This window comes from Bemisia tabaci, unplaced genomic scaffold (assembly GCF_918797505.1).
Source record: "Bemisia tabaci unplaced genomic scaffold, PGI_BMITA_v3".
In the NCBI taxonomy this organism is placed as follows: domain Eukaryota; kingdom Metazoa; phylum Arthropoda; class Insecta; order Hemiptera; family Aleyrodidae; genus Bemisia; species Bemisia tabaci.
The window spans coordinates 188,070-210,145 of NW_027311743.1; the positions used below are offsets into that span (position 1 = coordinate 188,070).

The 22,076-nt window shown below is 39.5% G+C and overlaps 1 protein-coding gene across 2 annotated transcripts in view; it reads right to left on the minus strand.

Moving 5' to 3' along the window:
• LOC109035997 (uncharacterized) overlaps positions 1 to 22,076 on the minus strand; it is a 120,761-nt gene that overhangs the window by 56,722 nt on the left and 41,963 nt on the right. For both annotated transcript variants that reach the window (XM_072305730.1, XM_019049886.2), the window contains exon 2: positions 13,296 to 13,455. In XM_072305730.1, the coding sequence (XP_072161831.1) occupies positions 13,296 to 13,448 (153 nt within the window). In that variant the 5' untranslated portion in view covers positions 13,449 to 13,455. The remainder of the gene's footprint in view (positions 1 to 13,295; positions 13,456 to 22,076) is intronic.

Below are 22,076 nucleotides of genomic sequence, written 5' to 3' on the forward strand. Positions count from 1 at the left end.
TTTCAATGATGATCCTCTTAGTTCTACCTCAGATTCTTGCGAATGAAAAACCCAATATTTATATTACTATAACACGACCAATATTTTGTTTTGTTTTTACTTTACCTCATTCAGAAATAATGAAATGTCCTTTGAAAGTAAAAATTACCGAAAGGACCGCACAATTTACGGCGCATATATTAACCTGAGATTCCCATGAATAGCATTGTAAGTCTTCCTTTGCAACAAAAAAAAAAAAAAAAAAAAAAAAAAAAAAAAAAAAATTCAAAAGGAGGTGAAAATACAGTTCTTATTCTTAAAATTACGCTTCTCTGATTTGCAGGCTTCAAATCGTAACAACTAAGGTTTGCGTTTTTTTTATATTATTTTATTTTTTTGAAGGCAGTCTATAAACCTCGAGTTAGGTTAGGTTCAAGCAGTGATACCAATATCTCAATGTTGAGTTTTTCGTCGGTGGAATCCCTCTCTCCTCGAATGGTTTCAGAATATTCGCGAATGAAGAATTTGCAGGTCTGAAATTTGACGAATATCATGTTTAAGTGAACAGAATCTACTGGGCGAACTGAACACGAGAATACCCTTGTTCATGAATTGGACAATAATTGGAGGATAAACAATGATCTAATCTGCTGAAATACATGTGTTTAAATAGCCGCCAAATGGCGTCACTAGGCGGTACATTCTCTCACTTGGATCGAGTTTATCAGAAAGAACCAACCCACATTTTCGAAAAAAATTGAGTTAAGAATGCTCTTGAGTTCCACTAGCCGTAAATTTTCTCATGTCAAAAACCGAAAGTCGAAAAAAAGATATTAGGTAGTTTGTAAAGAGAGGAGGGGTCGAAGTTTATTTCCTACTTTGAGCCTCATGCAGGAATGGAACTTCAAACCTCTTTTTCTCCGTTTCAAATTAAAATGGGTTGATTCCTTTCTGATGAACTCGGTCTACTTTTAAATCTATTTTTATCATATTTCCCAAATCAGAAGAAAATTTAAAAAATACTTCTGAATCAGTTCTTTAAGTACTCTCAGATGCAGCAATAAAAAAATCTGCGTGCAAATTCTCCATTGGACTTATAGAGCAAAGTCTACGATCTGCGCGGATGCAATGCGTACGGTGAATTCTGCGAGAGGCAATAGGTTGAAACGCAATATTTGTGTAACAGGACGACCGCGCGACGGCACGAGTTGGTAGCGATTCGAGCTGTGATTAGCATGAAATAAATAATTAATCCGTCTAGGCGGCGTGAAATATGTCGTGCGCGATGGAGGCCCATTCAGAGTCAGGCTCCCGGTCTTGCCGCATGTGCAACGAATGAAAGTGGAATTACCCCGCTTCGTAACTAGTACTGCTCAATGAAACTTCAGAGCCGTATTGTAGACCATTCCATACTGCCTTTGCTCAGAAAAACGCCGTATAACTTCGAGAGTTGCAAAACTTCTCCGATAAAAAGTATATTTTTGAGGAAAGTATGAATATTTCCGTCAACTCCCGTAGAGATTTGTGGAGGATAGGAGACTTTGCAGCTAGGTGTCTCCAAGCGCTTCAAAAATCGCTTGTCTCTTGTGTAGGTATGTATACATATAAGATAAGTTGCCTTGTAATTTTCAAATACTTTTGATCAAATACAAACAAAATTATGTGAAAAATCGGAAGAAAAATAATTCACAAACTTTTCTGAAATAAGCGATTTTCAAAGAAAATTATCAACGCTTGAGTGGCCCATAACGGCGATACTCTAGGCAGGCAGCAAAAACCACGTATTCCTTAGTGAGGTCCTGTTGCTTTATATTTTGAGTAAGGTCCGTAATACATATAATTATTGTTCTCTAATCAGCTTCCTTCATTAAGGGAGGTCTTAGCCAAGTAGTACACAATACAACGAAAACATTGGCTAAATTTCGCATTTCATGAACATAATATTGCAAGTTTTTTTACCATGAAATTGCAATATTTTTACATCATTGGTCCGGAAATATTTACCTTTAAACGATCGAAAAAGAGTTCAAGAGTAAGTGAGGTAGGGCGAAACGCAGTGCAAAAAAAATGATTGCAACTAAGTATTTCAATTTTATTGCGATACATTACAGTAAAAGTGGCCCATTTTAAATCATCAGTGACAACATACACAGATTATTAAGAAATAATACCTGTAGCAAAAATTTTACAAAGCGATTGCAATTACTTGACATCTGCTCTATTTTTGGAGGGTGAGGTTGCAAAATGCAATCAAATTAGTAGTGGACTCCATTTTGCAATCAGGAACGACTATTTACTTATCCATAATAGCGCGCATTTGTGTAGGGAACACACTTAAACTATTCTTTAAATAATCCAGAAATAGTAGTTCTTGATACCAAAATGTAGTCTATATAGAACGTAACAACATACGCCGGGTTTTTTTTCGAGGGAACCCGATAAAAGCTCACGAAAGGGCCTTAACAATCACTTCGAACCTACAATCCATGCGAAAGTTCCGTTGCTCTCCATCTGACAATGTTGCACTATAGAACAGTGGGTGGAGCCACTGTCGCGAAATTAGATCAGTGCAACAGGTTTACGAAAGTTAACGCACCGTAGAAAAAATATACAGCCGTTAGCGAGTCACAGCTGATCAGTCTCCGGTAAATATTACTCGCCTTATTGCTCCGTCAAGAATTCTACTTGCAGGCATCAAGTCCAGTTTTTCTATCTAAATGTCAACTTATGCTCGTGTTCTCGGTTAATATTAGCAACTAATTGAACGTATTTCTATCAAACGGAACTATGTGCATTAAGAGATGAGCCCTGAGACCCATAAGAATACGTGCATAACAAGGCTCACGTCATAATACACATAGTTCCGTTTGATAGAAATAGGTCCAATTGATTCGTTTTCATTATCTATGTGTACCGTTGCCTCTGAACTGAGAGTGACATGTGAAGGTTGAACGCTGTTCGGAGACAGTGCACTGGAAAAAAAAAGAAGCTTGGATCAAGCATGATAATTCTTGAATTTGCCGCCAAGAATTTTTTTTATCTTGCTTCAAGCTGACTTTTTCTTGATACAAGACAAATAAGGCTTGGATTAAGCAAAAGAGTAGCTTATATTAAGCAGAAAAATTCTTGATTTAAGAAGAAATACTTCTTAGCGGCAAATTTAAGATTCTTTTTTTTCCAGTGTGGGGGTGAGCAATCACTCACATCACCCGACTTGGCCAAAATTGTTGCCACCAAGTGGAAGATTTTAAAATTGTTGCATTGCAACTTTTACCTCCCTTAACTAAAACCACTATGATTATAATAGTAAAATGTTAAGCATAAGATGCATATTATTATTTCTTTATGAGATCTAATGCATTTCGGGACCTCATCGTCCCATCCTCAGAACATTACATTACATTTGGTGGATAAAAATAGCTACAATTTTAAGTTACGCATTAACTTTCGACAACTTTCCACAAAAAGCCATTATTCAGAAGACTGTCGCTAATTTCGGTTATTATCTTTCCGAATGGACCAGTATGTCGGTATCCAGTATCGCGGGATGCCCTCAGTGACTTCAACGCGCGGTTACGACAATGGACCAGTAGACAAGGTACGAAGTTAGGCATTCTGTTACATGATTCTTATACCAAAATTTCACGTGAAACACGAATCGCGAGATGAAAATTACTGACGCCAACTCCTAACCTAGATATTTAATGTTCCTTGACGCGTAAATTCAAACACCCCGCAGTCCCGCTCATAAAAAAACAAAAGTCTACGCAGGTCAATCACAGTGCGCATCCAAACATTACCGTCGCTTTCTGTGCAGTGGCGTAGCGTGAATTGCCATATATCGATTGTAATGTCATTTAAACCTACGGAGAAGGATCGATAAACAGGGTGTTCGCAGCGAACACCTTAATAATCGATTCTTTATCATTGGTTTAAATGGCTAAACAATCGATACATCGCAATTCACGCCATGCCACTGTCTCTGTGGTATATGAAAATAAAGCAATCTCAATTTCGGTGCTTTGGCTCAGCGCAGCGTCAGGTAGACTCTTGTCAGCGGGGAATTTCAATTTCCCGTAGCCAATAATAAAAACGTTAATATATTAGTTAAGGGTCAATTTCGGTAATTTTCGTTGCGCGAATTTTTTCTCCGTAAAATTTTGGTTAAAAAACATTCATCAACTTGGTAATCAGGATGGACGCATAAGGGAAAACAAAAAAAGAATGCGAGAAATGACCCAGAAATAAACCAATTCGACCCCGAAAATCTTACTTATCATCCAAGAGAGCACGCAAGGTTCAGGTAGCCTAACTCGGGCTCGGATACGTCAAAACAGATGTTTGAGACTAATAACGTGTTAATTAATTAGCCGTGTCCATCGAGCACAATGCTGGACATAATGAAGCGGTCAGCGAGTTTATGTGGTGCAATCGGCCGGCCCGACAAAAGCCGAATCATCTCGTGATAACTGAATTACCATTCACCGGCTCCATCTATAATTGGGCGCTTGTGTGCTGTTATTCATCTGTTTTTGACTAATGATCGCTGCAACACCTCGCCGCTTGCCGCGCTGTCGCTCAATCAGTAGCCTCGAACTTTCCGGCGTTGTTGTCGGATTTTGCTCATAGTCGAATGAATGAACATAGAGGGTGTCCGAGAATTTACTGCCCCGTCGAGAGAGACCACATTGCGTAGGAAAAGATAGGCCCGTATACGTCGCTTTAATTTTAATTAATCAGTTGCACTCAATTTTTTAAAATTCATTTCCTGAAACCACGAAGCAAACTGAAGTTTCGGGAATTTTATCAGAATTTTTTTAACCCCAAATGGCAAAGGAACATTAATTCGAAAATATCCATAATGGCAAAAAATGAATCGCATCCAGTCGCGAAAATTCGCCTTAAATGTCTTTTTTCAGTTCGATCTCGGTGCTACATCCAATTGGGCGTATTTCTGCCAAACGGAACTATGTGCATTATGACGCGAGCCCTGTTATGCATATATTCTTATGGGTCTCACAGCTCATTTCTTAATGCACATAGTTTTGTTTGATAGAAATACGTCCAATTATTCCATAGGCGGATCCAGACACCTTGAACGGAAGAGGGGGTGGCGTAAGGGGGGCCCGGGGGTCTCCCGTAGGTATGTTTCAAAATTATAAAGCATTTCATATGCTACAGCTTGAGTCAATTTCGTCATGAAACATTACCAAATGTAACCGTCTTTCCTTCTTCTTTTTATATTTTTCTTTGTTTTTGGGCCTAACGGAGGGGGGGGGGGGGCACACGCACTCTACGCCCCCTTAAGCTCGCCTATAAATTATTAGTCCCTGTCTTTAATTCTATTCCATTTCAAAAAATGTATTGTTGCTTTGATGTTCATTTCCTCGAACCAGTAGGGGACAAAGCAGTATAACACCAGAAGATCTTTGAGGTCATCAGAACAGGAGTGACTTGAAGTCAACTGGTTTTAGCGCATCTAACTGCAATCTGAGGAAGTTTTTGGGTCAAATCTGTGCGAGTAGAGAGAACCGCGAGGGCGCGGGTGGCCTACCGTTCAAGGTTGCGCTGCGGTTAATTGTCAGCATCTCCGGCTTCGACACCTTTCCTTCTCGATTTTCGTTTTTCACTTTTCAATTTCATTCCGAGGCGACCCTGCCCTCTCATCGAGTTTTCGCTCGAGTTTCTCATTATCCAGTAGACGGAATAAGAAGTTAAACACTATAGGACACATCCTCGTCAAAATGTAATAGGTACTTTGAAAATATTGAGACATTTCAAAATTAACTTTTATGTGAGAGACAAACGTTTTTAGTTTACACTATAAACAGAAAATTCGAATTTGCCGCCTATGAAAAAAAACACACTATTAATGGAAGCCAAATTAGGAGTTGAAATCGATCCATGCGTCAGGCTAAAGACTGAACCTTGGTTTGGAGCAAGGGTAAAGAGCCCCGATTTAACAACAGCTTTGTTGGAATTTTTTTTTCCGAAATTAGTTTTAGACTAAACAAATCGTAATCTACAAATCTTACTTCAGGCAGTTTACGCGGAAGATTGAATCATATACTTGTTTCTAAAAAAAAAAAAGAAGAAGAAAAGACTAATGATAAACCGAAATGCAATTATACCAGCGTCCGGAATAGTAGGGATCCTGAAAGAAAAATGTGAAAAGGAAATTTCTTTTGCAATAAAAAAATCTTTGAATTTCGCCGAGCTAAAAAAAATTATTTCAAAACAACCACGGAAACGGAAATGACGGAAACTTAAACGATATTTGGTAGAAGAATCTCTCTAATCTTTGAATTGAAAATTGGAAAATTCATACTGCACTGCAGAAAATGTCCATTTTCTTGCAAAATATCTCTTCTTCACGCACTTGTCTCGGAATTTTACAGATCATGTGAGCAATTAAGATGTGCCCATTCTGTCATGGACGCCTCGTCTAGGTCGTCGGGCCAAATTTTTTGGATAGTCACGGACGTATAAATTTCAAAGCGTTTTCTCTTTCCGTTCTTTTAAGTTGATGTGACGAGTTGGTGCAAAATGTAACCTCATCGTGAAATCGTAATATTTTAACACATGATGTGTCTTAGTATCAAGGACTTTCACCACCCACTTACGAGTAACAGAATGACTGAACAAATCGTCCCCTGGGAGTTACTTGCAAATTCACTTGGTCAGTTAGGTGTTCTTGAGATGACAGCAAAGTTTGTTCATTACCTCAATGAGGATGCTCGTTTCCTATAATTCATCATGTTAATGGACGGGCCTGACGAAACCATATTTGGAGAGAAATTTTTCAGCTCTTGGTAGAGTACGCCATAATATTTTGCCTCTTTGTCAGGAAGTCCCGCGGGGTAACGTTGCATGGTGGCAACGATCATGGTGTCAACAAACCAAAAATCTGATCATGGAGTCAACGATTGTTGACGTCGTGATCAGGCAGTAAAACGCAAAAATGGGCCCTGAGCATGGTGTCAACGATCACGGTGTCAACAAACAGAAAAATATCTTCCTTGTGAGTAAAATTAAAAAATTAAGTATACAGGAGAGGTCTGGGTCACGTATAGTTGGATTAGGTTAGTTTAGGTCAGGACATGTACGGTTAGATTAAGTAGGTAAGGTTAAAGTTATGTAAGGTAAGGTCGGGGAAAGTTAAGCTCTGTGAAAGTGGGATAGGTCTTGTAAGGTGAAGTTGGGTAAGGTTAGGTTAGGTTAGGTTAGGTTAGGTTAGGTTGGGTTAGGTTAGAGTAAATAACACAAGAAAAACAAGACTTGAGATTTAAAAGGTGTTATTGAGGCAAGTTTTAAGTTTCGTTGACGTCGTGATCGTTGACACCGTGATCATTTTTCATGAGGGTCAGAATTTTTTATTTTTGGATGATCATGGTGTCAACAAAAACTTAAAAAAACTGTTTGTTGACACCATGATCGTTGACACTATGCTACGTAATCGTCGCGCGGTAACAATAAGATACTTTTTCAAGTGAGCTATCCCTCACCTAGACTCGAGTTCATATTATAATATTTCATCGTCCAATGGGATTTTACATGAAATATTTAGCCACAACGGACCGATTCCTTAATGAAATTAAAGGCATGATTAGGCATTATCTTTTTCTGAGTATGAACTTTGCCTAAATTATCAAATACGTATGAGATGTGTACAATTGTAATGTAATGCAGATTATATTTGTGAACAACGCAAGACACAATTCTCAAACGAGCAACTATTGCTGCATTGAGAATGTTTTCTGGCCTTCTCTGAAAATTGAAGGCAAAATAGCAATGTTCATGAAGTCCGCGCCCCCTTTGCGTCAATGCTCTTTCTTTTAGAATATTCAATCAGAAAACGCCACCGCATTAATTTACGATTTAAAAGAGTTCCTTTGGGATCAGGAGTTGATCCGCTCTCTATGGAAGCGTACTCCATGAACCATGTTCATATACCGGAATCACACGCTGAATTTGGCAGCTGAATATGGAAGGCAACAGTCATCGCTCAACAGCTGAAATTTTGCAAATTCGAGTTATTTTCATCCAGATATGTATCAAATCCATTCGAATAGTTCAGACAAATCCAACATTATCCGATGGTCGCTGAGAATCGTTGCTGAATTTTGCGCGACACGCCAAAATTCAGGCATCGGGCCGATGACTTCCACATTCAAGCCACATTCAGCTCCCACATTCAGCGTGTGATTGCGGCTATAATCGCTCCTCAAACAGCCCTTTCCCTTGGGAGTGTTCCACGTTTCACATCGTGATGAAATGAGGTTCAAGGGTGCCTTCATCACAGCTCCATGACAAGGACACTTTTAACGAGCCTGGAGTAAAATCTACGGGTGTAATTTTGTGAACAGATCTTTGAATCCTAGAAAGAAAATGTCACTGCAGAAAAAATAACAAATCCGAAGGAAAAAATTCCTCGATTTTTAAGAACTTGAAGGTAGGTCCGGACCTTAGTATTTGCCAAATCTCCAGCACACCTCCTCTGCTCTTTTCATTTTGTGCTGTAGAAAATCATTTTAATCCCTTAAAAGGATCCAATTTCGAAGTTTTACTGATAAATTTAACTCAAGATGTGCAGAAATTGTCCTTTATTTAATGATATTTGAGAGCTCCTTTAACCTGACGTACTCGAAATATGTATACAGTACGTGGGGGACTCTTAAGGAAAGGAGCCGTCTGAGGTACGTCCATGAATGCGATCCTCATCCTGACTCTAAAGGAACCCTTCTGGACCCACACATGCAGGAGTGTTGGCTGCAGTTGGCGATTGAATATTTAGGGGAGGTACTAGCATTGATACGAAGGGGGTGCGGACGTTGGACACGATGAGTCTTTGCCCTCAATTTTAAGAATAAGCCAAACTACATAAAAACTGCCCTGGGTACGGCAACAGCGCTGGGCAAGACGGTTGATCGAGGGTTACTAGACGAGATGACTGACGGATGATGCTTGAGACGATAATGATTACGAATTTAAGGATGTTGACGGATAAACGCTCGCGGCTCTATGACGGGCTGTGAAGTAAGTGCGATCAACTGATGGCGATGTGTTAGACATGCCATCGCTGGCCTAGCAACCAGCGGAAGTAAACGTGCCCATGCGCCGCTGCCAGTGCCCTCCCGGGGGCTTTAGTAGAAGAGCCCCACCATGGCAAAATTGTCAATCAACTTCCGAGACACCCAGTGGACGCTCCGGTCCGACCCCCTCCCCTCCACACTCCCTCGCGCGATTTACGTACCCTATTGCCGTGCTGCCAAAACCCCTAAAATCAACAATCAAGCCAACGAACCAAAATAAAGTAACCAAACCTAACCTAACCTAACCTAACCTAACCTAACCTAACCTAACCTAACCTAACCTAACCTACCCTAACAAGAAAAACACGAAAAATACAAAATGAAAATAAACAACAATAAGAAAACGGAAAAGAAAAAATGAAACTCACCTAGTCATTGCAATGGAAAAAAAGTTGCAATGTCAGTTGACACAAACGAAACATGACGCACGCACAATGAAATCAGAACTAACGCAAGTGTGACGGGCAGTTACTGAATAGACTCCGCCGCTCTGAACTTTGACCGAACATCACACCACCGACCTCACACATTCTTCCTCCCTCCCCACCCATCATTTTCCGGCTGCAGTTTGTTTACCCGTTTTGCAACCGCACTCAACCAGCCGTCCACCTGAAGCGTCCACCGGGTGTCTCGAAAGTTGATCGACAATATTGCCGTGGTGGGGCTCTTCTACTAAAGACCCCTATCCCGCGCAGTATCAACTTTGAAAGCTCGAGAGGGCATTACACTTCACTGCTGCGCTACCGAAGAAACCAATGAACGGATAAACGAGTCATAGGGAAAATGGACCGATTGGCGTTTGAGTACACGGAAAAACATGATTGTGCCGATTTTTAACAATTTCGTTGTTAAAAAAGAGTCCGACATGTTTCAATGTAGGATTTACAATAAAAAATGTTAATTTAACCACCCCCGTGGTGAAAATAGCATTCCACTATTGTGAAATGTACATTTAAAGCATATCGCACATATTTTTTAACAATTTAACTGCTAAATCAGCAATCCGTTTTTTTCCGTGTAGAAAATTGTATTCGACGAATTCTGCGTCAACTTGTCAATATCACATCCATGAAGCTCTAACAAAATTGTTCAGACGGCTGCAAATCAACGAATTTTAACTTCGATTTTATGTCAAACAGGCCTATTCCATTATCAGTTAGGCAAGACAGCACGCACTGATCTGCAGGGTTGAGTGATCACATTTTGCATACACATTAAACACATTTTTAGAGTAGAAATTGGCAGACGAAAATGGCATCATACTCAAGACTGCAGGCTGATAATTAATATTGATATACGCAAAGTGATAGGCAAAGGAGACAATGGAAAAATGGAGCGATTCTATTGGCGATGGTGCGTAGTGCAGTTTACAAAGGAGATAAGTTATAGACTAACCAACGGCAACCCACGAGGGACGCTATAATAAGTCCATGATTTTAACCCTTAGTCTATGAGAACCACCCGTTTCAACCAATAGGATCCCTCCGTTATCCTTTGTCCTATTTGTCCACCAAAAACAATGATGAGCCCGCAGGGGCCTGGGTTTTTATAGAGAAAAATATTAAGTTAACACCTTACAGCGGGCCGATTATTGAAATTTATGGACAAAGCTTTAGACAGAGAAGATAAAAGGAAGGGGTACGGAGGGATCCCACTGATGGATGTGGGTGGGTGTAATGGACAAAGGAGGTATGTAATAGACTAACTAACGGCAATCCACGAGAGACCCGATAGTTAGTCCATCATTTTCTCCCTTAGTCTATAAGAACCACCAAAATTAACCAATGGGATCGCTCCATACTCCTTATGTCTTCTTTGTCTATCGCTTTGTTTATCAATTTCAATACTCAGCCCACTGGTGATTACCTCAATATAAATGATGGTCAGCCTACAGTTAACCTCAAAAATTTAGAATCGATCAAATGTTCTCATGGCAATAAGTTCTTGTTTCCCGGGGGGGGGGGGGGGGGTATATTAGGGGCCGTTCATAAAGTGCGTAATGCTCTAGGGGTAGCGGGTGTCGACAAGTACGCCATTTTGTTTTTATGTTTCGGTGGATAGGAACCTACGTCACTAAAGCGGGTAAAAAATGCTGTACGTAATTTATAAATGGACTTCATTTAGCAATTCGGAACTACAACTTCCGACACATCTGTGAAAGCACTTATCTGGAGAGAGAAACTATAATGGTACATACGATGGCTTCAAACTGAGGCACAATTTGTAGTTCCAAATTGCAAAATGTAGTTCAAATGTTCCCTAAAAGTTTTGCGCAACGGACTACAAGAATTCTTCAATTGGTGCAGATTACTGGAAAACCTGACACCTAAGTTTGGCGGGGGTTGGCAACAAAGCGGCCGAGATCCGGCAGGAAGCCGAGAGATGAGTATCTCAGCGTGATTCCAGCAGATCCCTCGCCACTTTCATTGCTTCACCTCGATTCGCGTTTTAAAGTCAAGAGCTCCAACGGCGCGCGCATGCGCTCTTGTCTGTGAAAACAGGGCGTTGTCGATCCGCCGGAAACCCCACTTCGAATCGAGGCAAAACCGCGGCAGAAACCATCGATTAATCGGCATCACTGTGAGGTAGGTCGGATTGCGCTCTCTGAGTCGCTACCGAAATCGCACGTCCTTAAAGTTGCGGCGTACGTGCGCGCGCAATTTTAAAAGATCCCTTATCTTGGTCTTTGGGTGTTTTACAAGCGGCGCCGCACAGTAGATCGAGTTAATCATAGAGGTCGGGCATGACAGCATATTTAACTAAAACTGCAAATTTTGATGTTTAATTCGTCAAATTTTGAATTTTAAGGGGTGCCTCTTGTAGAAAAGTTCACGGGAAAACCAATGAAACCGTTTTTAAAACCTCAAAATTATGTATAAACGGAGTTATAGGCGCTTAAAATTTCCAAATTTTGTCCGATCTCTTCTATTGACGCCACTCACTGTGCGCCGCTCCGAGAGGTGTACGATTTATCGCGGGCACAGCTCTCAACTCCTCTATAAAAATGTTTACACGCAGCATTCTTTTGAAATCCCGCGTGTAACAAGTTGTTCACTGTTACATTTGCAAATGCGCTCAAAACTTCATTGACTTGGAGAGAGTGACACAAATAAGCCAACTAAATAGATAAAGTGGACGTATTTCTGCCAGACGGAACTATGTGCATTAAGACAGGAGCCCTGAGACCCATAGGAATACACGCATAACAGGGCTCACGTCATATTGCACATAGTTCCGTTTGGCAGAAATACGTTCAAGCGAATAACTCCAATATGGAAAGTATGGCCACTGAAAGATTAACTCAGCCGTTTCAGGATTTATAGAGCTCTCATGATAGAAAAGAAGAAGAAGAAGAAGAGAAAAAGAATGACCGAGTTGAATGAAATGATTAAAACAGCAGGTCATGCGGTTTTTTTTTGCTATATTCCCTTGGACTTTACTAGAATCACTAAGTAAACCATTTTCACTAAGTTTTGAAACCAATTTTGTAACTTTACTAGAATCACTAAGTAAACATTTTCACTAAGTTTTGAAACCAATTTTGTACATTATATCCGAAAAAATACATGCTTAACTCGAACCCCTACTATTGTAAGGTTGGCAATAAGTGGAGCAGGTACCAAGCGATATGAGGTCAAAGATATGCCTCTTTTCGCCCGCTCACATTTACCCCCACCTAGTCACTAAAATCGAAGTCACGCTCCGATTAATCGAATATTCAAATGGGAAATCGATGCGAGGTGACAATTTTTTTATCCGAAGTTAATTAGGAAACGCAAAGAAGAGGATATCCAGCGTTTTTCATTGGACGTTACTTGTGAACGTCCTTTTATAACCAATCATTTACATCACGTAACCACGGTCAGTCAATAGTTAAATCTGTATACACAAATTGGGCATTTATTTGCAATATACGAAAATAATAACCCTTCATCACTACCTTCAAGTTGATGTGTGTGATAATTTTTTCTGAATGTATGAAATTATACTAGTTCAAGCTCAGACTGTGGTTTGAATAAACATCCCTCTCTCTTTTCTGTTCAATGATGATGGTTTGTGCAGGTATTCCAGGCCTTTCGCCAACGATTAAGCGTAATCGTTCTATTAAATCATAACTTAGTTGATATTTTTCAAGAAATTACGATTCAATTCTCTTCCTTAAAATATTTTAAATTTTTTGAACGGAATTGTCTTGGTTACGTAGGTTATTAAATACCAACTTACTTGATCACTAAGTGCGTCACTAAGTGTGTTTTGATGAGATTCTGAAACTGAACTAATTTGGCTCTGACTAACAGGAACAGCATCCAATATACTAACTGTGGCAACAACAATAATGACTAGAAATAATAGGCTTTGACTCATGGTGATCTGCATTTTGAACCTGTGAACAGAAAAATAGAAAGTGTAAGGAAAATATGAAAGTATCTATCGAAATCACAAGGTTACCTGAAGCATTTGTTATCGTAAATAGGGTTTTATGCCTCGGTTAATTAAAAAAAAAAATAATGTAACAAGACAATGTTATCTCGAAATCATCATTTCCAAGTGACCATAGGGGTATGTTCTATTGTCCATTTTAGTCTATTTCTCAAGTACCGGAGCTCTGATAATATTGAGTAAATGATTATTTTGTGCCCATCTCTTGAACGGTTAGCCAAGTCATATACTTTAGATTCCGACAAAATATCTTCAAACATGCGCTTTGATTGTATAAAACAACTCGCTGATTAGCCCGTTTACTTTTCTAACCGTGCGTTTAAGTCTCCTATGTATTTTGCTTTGCTTTGACGGATGCTGGCATACAAACGTCGCTGGTTAACTTATTTTTAGTCCAAATGGGAAGTATTTTTTTTTAAATTTCTGAGCTTTTCGGTTCTCCAATATTTTTAGACGCCGACATTAAAGAACGTCACAAAAGAGAAGTATATACCAACATGTATTCAGTTTGGCACCAGTCACAAACGTCCAATCATATCTCTGGATAATGAAATTTGTATTACGTGTGTATCTAGCACCAAAATCAAACAAGAATAAAGTTAGCGCTATTATACTTTTTTTCGGTGTGCTATCTCTAATCTTCGGAGGCATGATAGAGAAGTCTATTATATCTGATCCGACATTATATTTTAGATTTTTACTCTCATTTGCACCTTTATTTTTGCAAAAGTTCCCTATAGGGATTGTCGTAATTTTTATTCAATTTACACTGGCTTTAAATCTCACAGTTTGAGAATATTACGATTCAGATGTACTAGGAATCGAGGAACAACTTCTTTTAGAAATAGGTCAGCTTCGATAGGATCTTGATCTAAGGTATTTTGGTATCGCGTGTCGATCACTCAAAAAAGTCACCGGTCTTGCGTAATAATTTAACCTATATTATTATAATAACAAATTCAAAGCTGTTTCACGTCGTAAAACGTACGCAACTTCGCAGTTCCAGACCGACGTTGACCCTCAGAGGCCTCTCTCCCTTTTTCGATTGCTTGTCTCTTAAAGAAAAAGGATAATTGCCCGATTTTGATGAAATCTCCAAGGTAAGGTTATACGTTAACAAATTGAGAAGGACCAAACATCAACGGTAAAACTAGAAATGGCATGTGTGTCAGCTTGTGACAATGCAAGCTTTTTACTTTTTAGGGGAGTGTATTGATTTGGAATTTTTTTTCGATTTTTCAAATTTCCATCGAAACGACCCCCCCCCCCTCCATAAAAAAAAAACTCAAAACAGAGTAAGGTTACAAATTGTGTGGCAACGTCTCGTCTTTTTTTTTTTTTTTTTATTTTTTTTTTTTTTTTTTGTCGGTGTATACTTTATCTCACAAATTGGAAAAAAACTTGAATAACTTACTTTCAGTTTTTCTTATAGGGACCCCAGCGGCCCAACCCATTAAAAATTTTTAAAATTGCCGAGAACAATTGGACTACATTTTGCAGTGAGAAACCACTTATCCTGGCTCGTTTATGAAAGCGCCTCTTTGAATAAGGAAATCAGTAGAACACATGTGTTTAGAACAAACTAGAAATAGTCATCATTTTTATTGATTTTATTGATTGATTTTTATTGATTTGAATTTAGTCAAATTTTCTTTCATATACAGATGATCAACTAAACAAATTGCTGGAGAAAATATGCACAATTTTCTATCCATTACCAACCGAATGTAGCTGAGGTCCTATAGCCTTTATCTGTAGTTTATTCGTTCAAAATTGAAAGTGTTCTCGTTGAATGTCGCAGTAGATCAACATGCAAAATATCTATCCGATTTGGCAACACTGCCGAGCATGCGTGAGTGTGATCGGATCGCGAACGCGCCGAAGATCTTCCGCCGTAGCACGCGCAACTGCGCGGCCGTTTGGAACGCGCTGATCCAAAACCGCGTATGCTCGCAGGATTTCGAGTTGGGATACGCGGTTTCTGCCTGGCGGCGCGGGCTGTGGCTGATGATCTGAGGGAAAATGATGTGTGTCAAAACGAGCACACGGGTTGTTAAATCCTCAACGGTGGCACGATTCTGCCGGCGGCCTTGCAAATCTGAGCAAATGCAATTATGAAGAGAAGCGTAACTGCAATGGAAGCTCCGCGCACGTCAGTGGTTCTTCGTCTGGCGATTTTAATATCTTGGTCGCTGCATCTTCTCCGCTCTGTTATGCTTCCCTGTCCCAATTCATTTAGGCAGTATTGACGAATCAAGTATTCGACAATGTCTACGGTTGGAATCTGCATTCTCAAAGGGACCACATGTTCCAGAAAGGAACACATATTTTAGGCTCAGTTTAGAAGAACTGTAATTGAAATTTGGGGTATGTTTTCTCATACCAAAACATTTAATTTATGTATTAGTCATTCTAACGTAGTACCATTTTTCTCTAACGAAACATAGCCTACTCTGACTAAAACTACTCTATCCAGACCTAACCTGATTTGACCAGCCGCATAACTCTACTTCACACAAGCTAACCGTGCTCAACCTGATATAACCTGACCCAACCTAAACTAATGTAATTTGATTGAGCAAATCTTACTGCACTCAACTAAATCCAACCTAAACCTGGTGGAGACGTTAAATATCTCTCGAATTTTATTAGCTAATTGAGGAGCTTGGATGACAGGGCGTAGTCGCGTAAGTGCAGTTTTTACTGTTTCGAGAAATACAATGACATGTTTGAGGTTTCGAAATCACATGGATCCTTAAAGGTGAAAAGAAAGTTCAAACTGACTTTTTGATGCTTAAAAATTGGAATTTGGGATCGAATATTTTTACAGAATAAGACCAATCATTAACATCTCGTTTTTTTTTTTTTTTTTTTTTTTTTTTTTTTTTTTAAAAAAACGGCACTTGTGCGCCTTGCCCTCCAAGCCGCCTTCAATTGTAATACTGAATTACTGTTTCTTGAATTTGACCATTGACGTCTTTCATGGGAAAAAATCCCAAAACAGTTCAGATAATTTGCACACAAACACCATGCAATTACGTGCAAAATATCACGGGTAGCATTCATCCACGAGGGGCATATTTTGTCGATCAGCTGACAAAAGGGTTTAACTCCATTTTCACCTGAGACTTGTGAGCATGGAGTTGAATGGACCGTCAGAATAATCTGGAACTGTAGTTACGACCATTCATCAGTGAAACGAACATTTTTATCACTTATAGTGAAGACTTTGTAGTTCCGAGCAACATGACATGTGACCGCTTCAAAGAGTCCTCGGGTGAGGATGAACTTACAGATCAGAAAAGGTCAAACGCGAGTTAAATCGCTGTTCGATGGTCAACGCAATTTAAACGGTGAGCAAAGCATTTGTTAGCGATCAGCGGCAAATCATCGATCAGAGTTAATCACTGCTCATTCAAAATCATTCGCGTCTAAACTCGAAACGCGATCGTAAATCAGTGGCGTGGCGTGCTTTGCGATATATCGATTGATACGCCACTTAAACCTTTGAAAAAAGATCGATTATCAAGGTGATCGCAGCGAACACCCTGATAATCGATTCTTTACCATAGCTTCAAATGGGGCGATATCGATAATCGATCATTCACGCCACGCCACTGTCGTAAATCAACATGTTTATTTACTATTTTCCGTCTTAGGCAGTCTTATTTTGGAGCGGAAATATCAAATATCATATTACCACCTTCTGTCTATTGCTCAAACCTTATGTGATTTTATTGTACGAATATTCAAGTATGATATAAAAGCATTAAAGGGCCCCGTTTGAATGTCCGTGGATGATGCTTTTATTAAGCTCGATTGTTGCGTTCTCATTTGCCGTACTAACAATCTTGTGAAACTAAATCTGAAAAACAAAAAGATAATTACGTGCACACGTTATCAAAATGCTGAGTAATTTTAAGGATGTAATCGCGATCAATTTTAATCAGTATGTGATTTTCGTAAATTTAATTTTATAATTGTGAAACGCCTTTTTATATTATTAGAATCACGGTTTGTACGGCGGAAATGAAATGACATTATCGTAAAAATGTGGATCAGATTTCTATTTAGAATGCCATTTTTTTTATTTGTAATTGCCTATTTCCTAGTTTCGTAACGTGGTGGATATAATATGTTGAACCCTAGACCAATAAATCCTCATCTATTGAAATTTTCTATAAACCAAAGGATTGGGACCAAAGGATGCTGAGTTCGTGTTTGTTCTTTTTAATTGATTGCTCCTTTCCGTAAGATAAACTGTCCTGAATTACAAGTGTTTTATGAATTAAAACCATAAGTTTAGGTGGCGCAATTAGCCGGGAATGTATCCTGTTGAAAATCTATTGCAAAATAAAAGCTTGTTTTCATGACCCAAAATGATACTTCAGTACGATGCATTTACCTACGGTTCATCTCAATTCCGCATCTGTGATGCTCATCCTTGGTCATAACGTTAACCTCGCTTGTATACCCCGACCTCACGGTGAACGTCTAAACTAGGGTCTCGCGATAAGTTTTGCGTTTGTCAAATCTTTGAGAAATTTCAATATTTTTCTCGTGGATCTATATACTCATCAAGAGAAACTTAATATTGTAACTGCACCCACTTTTATATTCTAACCATTTTTGCCATATTTCAAGAATACATTTGGCTACACTGATATACGCAGACGGTTCACGCAATAGAGGACCGAATGCACCTGTTGGCACGCCCTCGCAATATCTATTAAGTTCAAAGTGCATTTGATGCCAGGTTGCCATTTAGTCGAAATTTAGAAATGTTCCGATTCAAATTCGCATGTATTGAAAATTGGTGAATTTTTTCGTAAAAACTGGTGGCATTGTCAGAGAGGCATATACGCTATCATCAACTCTCAACGACATCTAATAAAGGTAAAATCGCAGGATGACATTTCGTGATTTCCGTTGCCAAATGACATGGTAATCAAATACCTATAAGTTTACCGTAATAACAGAGGCGGGAGTTGTGTTTAGTGAACGATATGAATTATGACCATTTTGGCAAATCAATTGTTTAAACAAAGAGACAGCAGACATCGATTACAGTGGGAGCAGATTCTATCACCTCTTGTTACGGATGTATATCCTGGTAAAAATTTGACAAGTACAATGGGAACTGGTTGAATTTTAACCGGGAGTCAAGTTCTGAAATGCCCTATTACAACGGGAGATGTCCACGGTGACTTTAACGCGCGGTTACGACAGTTAAGCAGCTCTCAGTGAAAAATACTAGCTTCAGCTTCAAGCCGGAGTTGATCGAGTATTTCTGGGATGTTCTCGGTGACTTTATCTCACGATTATGACAAAGAATATAGGTCAGCTGTGCTAGTGACGGAATTAAGTTTTGATGATTTCAGATTATATATCACCAAATATATCGTCCCTCAAAAATATGGTGTATGGCATCATTTCTCACTGGGGTTAAAATTGCTAAAGCAGCAGCCCGCGACAATGGTGATATCAAAAACATAGGAGAATAAAAGGGAAACAAGGCTAAAAAGTACGCGTTACAATCCGAGACGTTCCGGCTCAAAACTGAGCCATTTTCAGTCGGAAGAATAAAAATAAAATAAAATATAAAAATTAGAAATAGAAACCTGCAGAATACACGATCGCCGAGAAAATCAAAACAAAGAGCAATGGCTCAAAAGTACAACAATAAGGTAAGTAAAGGAACAAGGTTAAAAAGTACACATAGAAATCCGAGACATTTCGGCTCAGTTTGAGCCAAAATGGCCGATTTTTATCGTGTTTACACACATTTTTATTTGTGTCGGATTTTTATGTGTAATTTTTAGTTTTTTCCCCCGTTTTTTCTCCTATGTTTTTGATACCTCCGCTGGGGTGGACACCATTTTTTTCTACATCGTCCTCATCTGTGTTTCAAGTAGAGCAACTAGTGCAAGTAAGTACATAAGTAATCGATGAATCTAATGTAGGAGAATCTTTGTTTTAAACCGCGATGGGTGACTTCAAACACTGTACTTTTCGGAGGGCGTTATCTCAGTTAATATTGGATCCAGAGACCAGGCGTTTAAATGGATCCTATTAATTTTGGCTCATACATTTAAGCTTAAACCATCAAAACGTGATCAAATAATCAGCGCAAGTGACCCTTTCTCCAAGGAGGAGGGGAGGAGCGTCACTCTAAAAGGAGCCGAGTGTTTTCCTCTGACGTCACAGTTCCACGGAGAATGTCGTGTAGGTCAGGATGAAAGGTGAAAGTGAGGTGGACATGTGGGCCATGGCTGCGTGGAAGCTCTGCCGAAAGGCCTCCAGGAAGGTCGTCAGGAGCCGCACATTGCTGCCGAATTCCACGATAAAATTGAGGATAAACATGCCCTCGATGGGAATATTGCCGCACTAGCCGGTCGCACTGGACGGTGGTCGTCCGAGGAGAATCTAAACAGCTTGACGATAAATAATCTGCTAGAGGTTATGCTTGAGTTGAGAAGTTGGTTCAGGCGATACATTGAGCAGGAAAATCACAGTGCCCTCCCCCTCCTACCTATCTATCGCCACGGTTTTGCTGTAGGATAGCAACTGATTCTGCGCTTGGTTTATACACGAGTCTTTAAAACGCGGCGCATGGACTATCTTGAGCTGTAATCAAGCTCTTTATGAGTGTCAGAGAGCTCTATAAAATCTTTTGAAACCGTTGTATCAATGCTATGCTTATTGCTACAACTTAAAAAAATACTCCTTTTAAATTTCTGAATGGCGGTGGTATAAACGATTCACAACCTAGAACTAATCGCTTTGACCCCAAGTTAGAGGTCTCGAGTCGCATGTCTTCCATCCGGGAATATTGAACCGATTCAATTTTTCCAGTCATTTAGGTAGGGTCGGTCCTGTATGCTTGATTCAATGCCCGATGACAACACTAATGTTAAATTCCTAAACGGCTAGTAAACTCCTAGACGAGAAAAGTATCTGCAATAAACCCCGAGACTGTCGTCGGGTTATGTCGCCAATAATTATTAGTAATAATCATAAAATTATCAAGATATATATGTGTATAACGTGAACAATTATTTGGACCGCTTACTGGGAAAGTGCATGCACCTCAACTGACCAAACTCTCAGTATCCTCCCTCTTTTTTGGAAAAACAACAATCTATTTGAGAATAACTACACAACCAGCGTATATGTGAACCATTCCTTTGCTAGTGGGGGCCTTCATGCTTACAATTAGCGTTTTTTAATAATCTGCAGAACCCCACGTCTAAATTTGGGTTTATACTTAGCATTATGCGTGCACTTGTGAAAAACGTTGAAATGAATAATTTTTAAAGTTTACAAATACGCCAGAAATTAGGACTTCCTCAATACGAAACAACTACTTCCCTCGTCTGGGCAAATTTTATCATAGTTTCCACAATTTTAAGACGCCATCGAACCAAGACACTTGCGAAGAAAATACTATTGAGATGTGAAAAATCAAGAGACGACAGCAGAGCGAGGCTCTCAAACTCACACGGCTCTTGGATACCACTATTCGTGCTTTATGGATGTGCTGGAAGTATCATCAAAATTGAAGGCGAAATGAGGCGCATCGAAGAGTGACGCTCATCTTTAACTTCCCCTCTTTGAAGAAATAAAGAAGAATCCAATAAAAATTAAATAGTTGTGTTTCATATTATTTGAATCTATTTTTTTTACTATGGACGTATTTCTATCAAACGGAACTAAGCGCCATAGGGGGAGGAACGAAGAGAGGGGCCTAGATTGGCGGGTATCGCGGAACGCGATGCTCGTTCCGCCCTATACTCGCAATGCTTTTCCATGACGCTTAGTTCCGTTTGACAGAACGCGCTATCCAGGATTTTAAAATTCTCAAAAGAAACTCAATTAGGCGCTCAGTTCCGTTTAACAGAAATATGTCCACTTCATACACTTTTATTTCATTTTATTGGTTTATTTAGCTTGATTTTACTCCAGAGTAAAGTCATTTTCAATGTAAACAATGCAATGAGAATGGGATTCGAATCGGCTTGACAACCTGGAAGTCGAAACAATGCGCCGATCGAAGGCGAGCTCTGCCGTGCTAAGGAAGAACGCCGTATGAACATCCGAGAGTTGCCAAATTTCTTTCAATAAAATGTTTATTTCAGCGGAACGATATGAATGTTTTTCCTTAAAATTTTCAGGGACTTTAGGTGAAATTACGAACAAAATTATCTGAAAAAATGGAATGAACATGTTCATAAGTTTACCAGAAAATTCGTGTTTTATCAAAGGGAATTTGGCAACGCCTGAAGGTCGATACGGCGTTCTTGCTTAGCACGGCAGAGCTGGAGACGTTGAAGGAGTCGATGCGATCGACGAAATCATCGGAAAGAAAGTTACATAAGACGGTTCACCCAAGCTCTGCGCGCGCGGCGGCGTCTGAAGACATCACATACATTACCATGCCCATGCACGCACACGCACACACATGCACGGAGCCGGGCGCGCGGCTGTGAGTACGAACGCGTCAATTACTAATCGCCCCATATAATCTTTTTGTGGGGGTATTTATTGTTGCTCGATTGATTCATT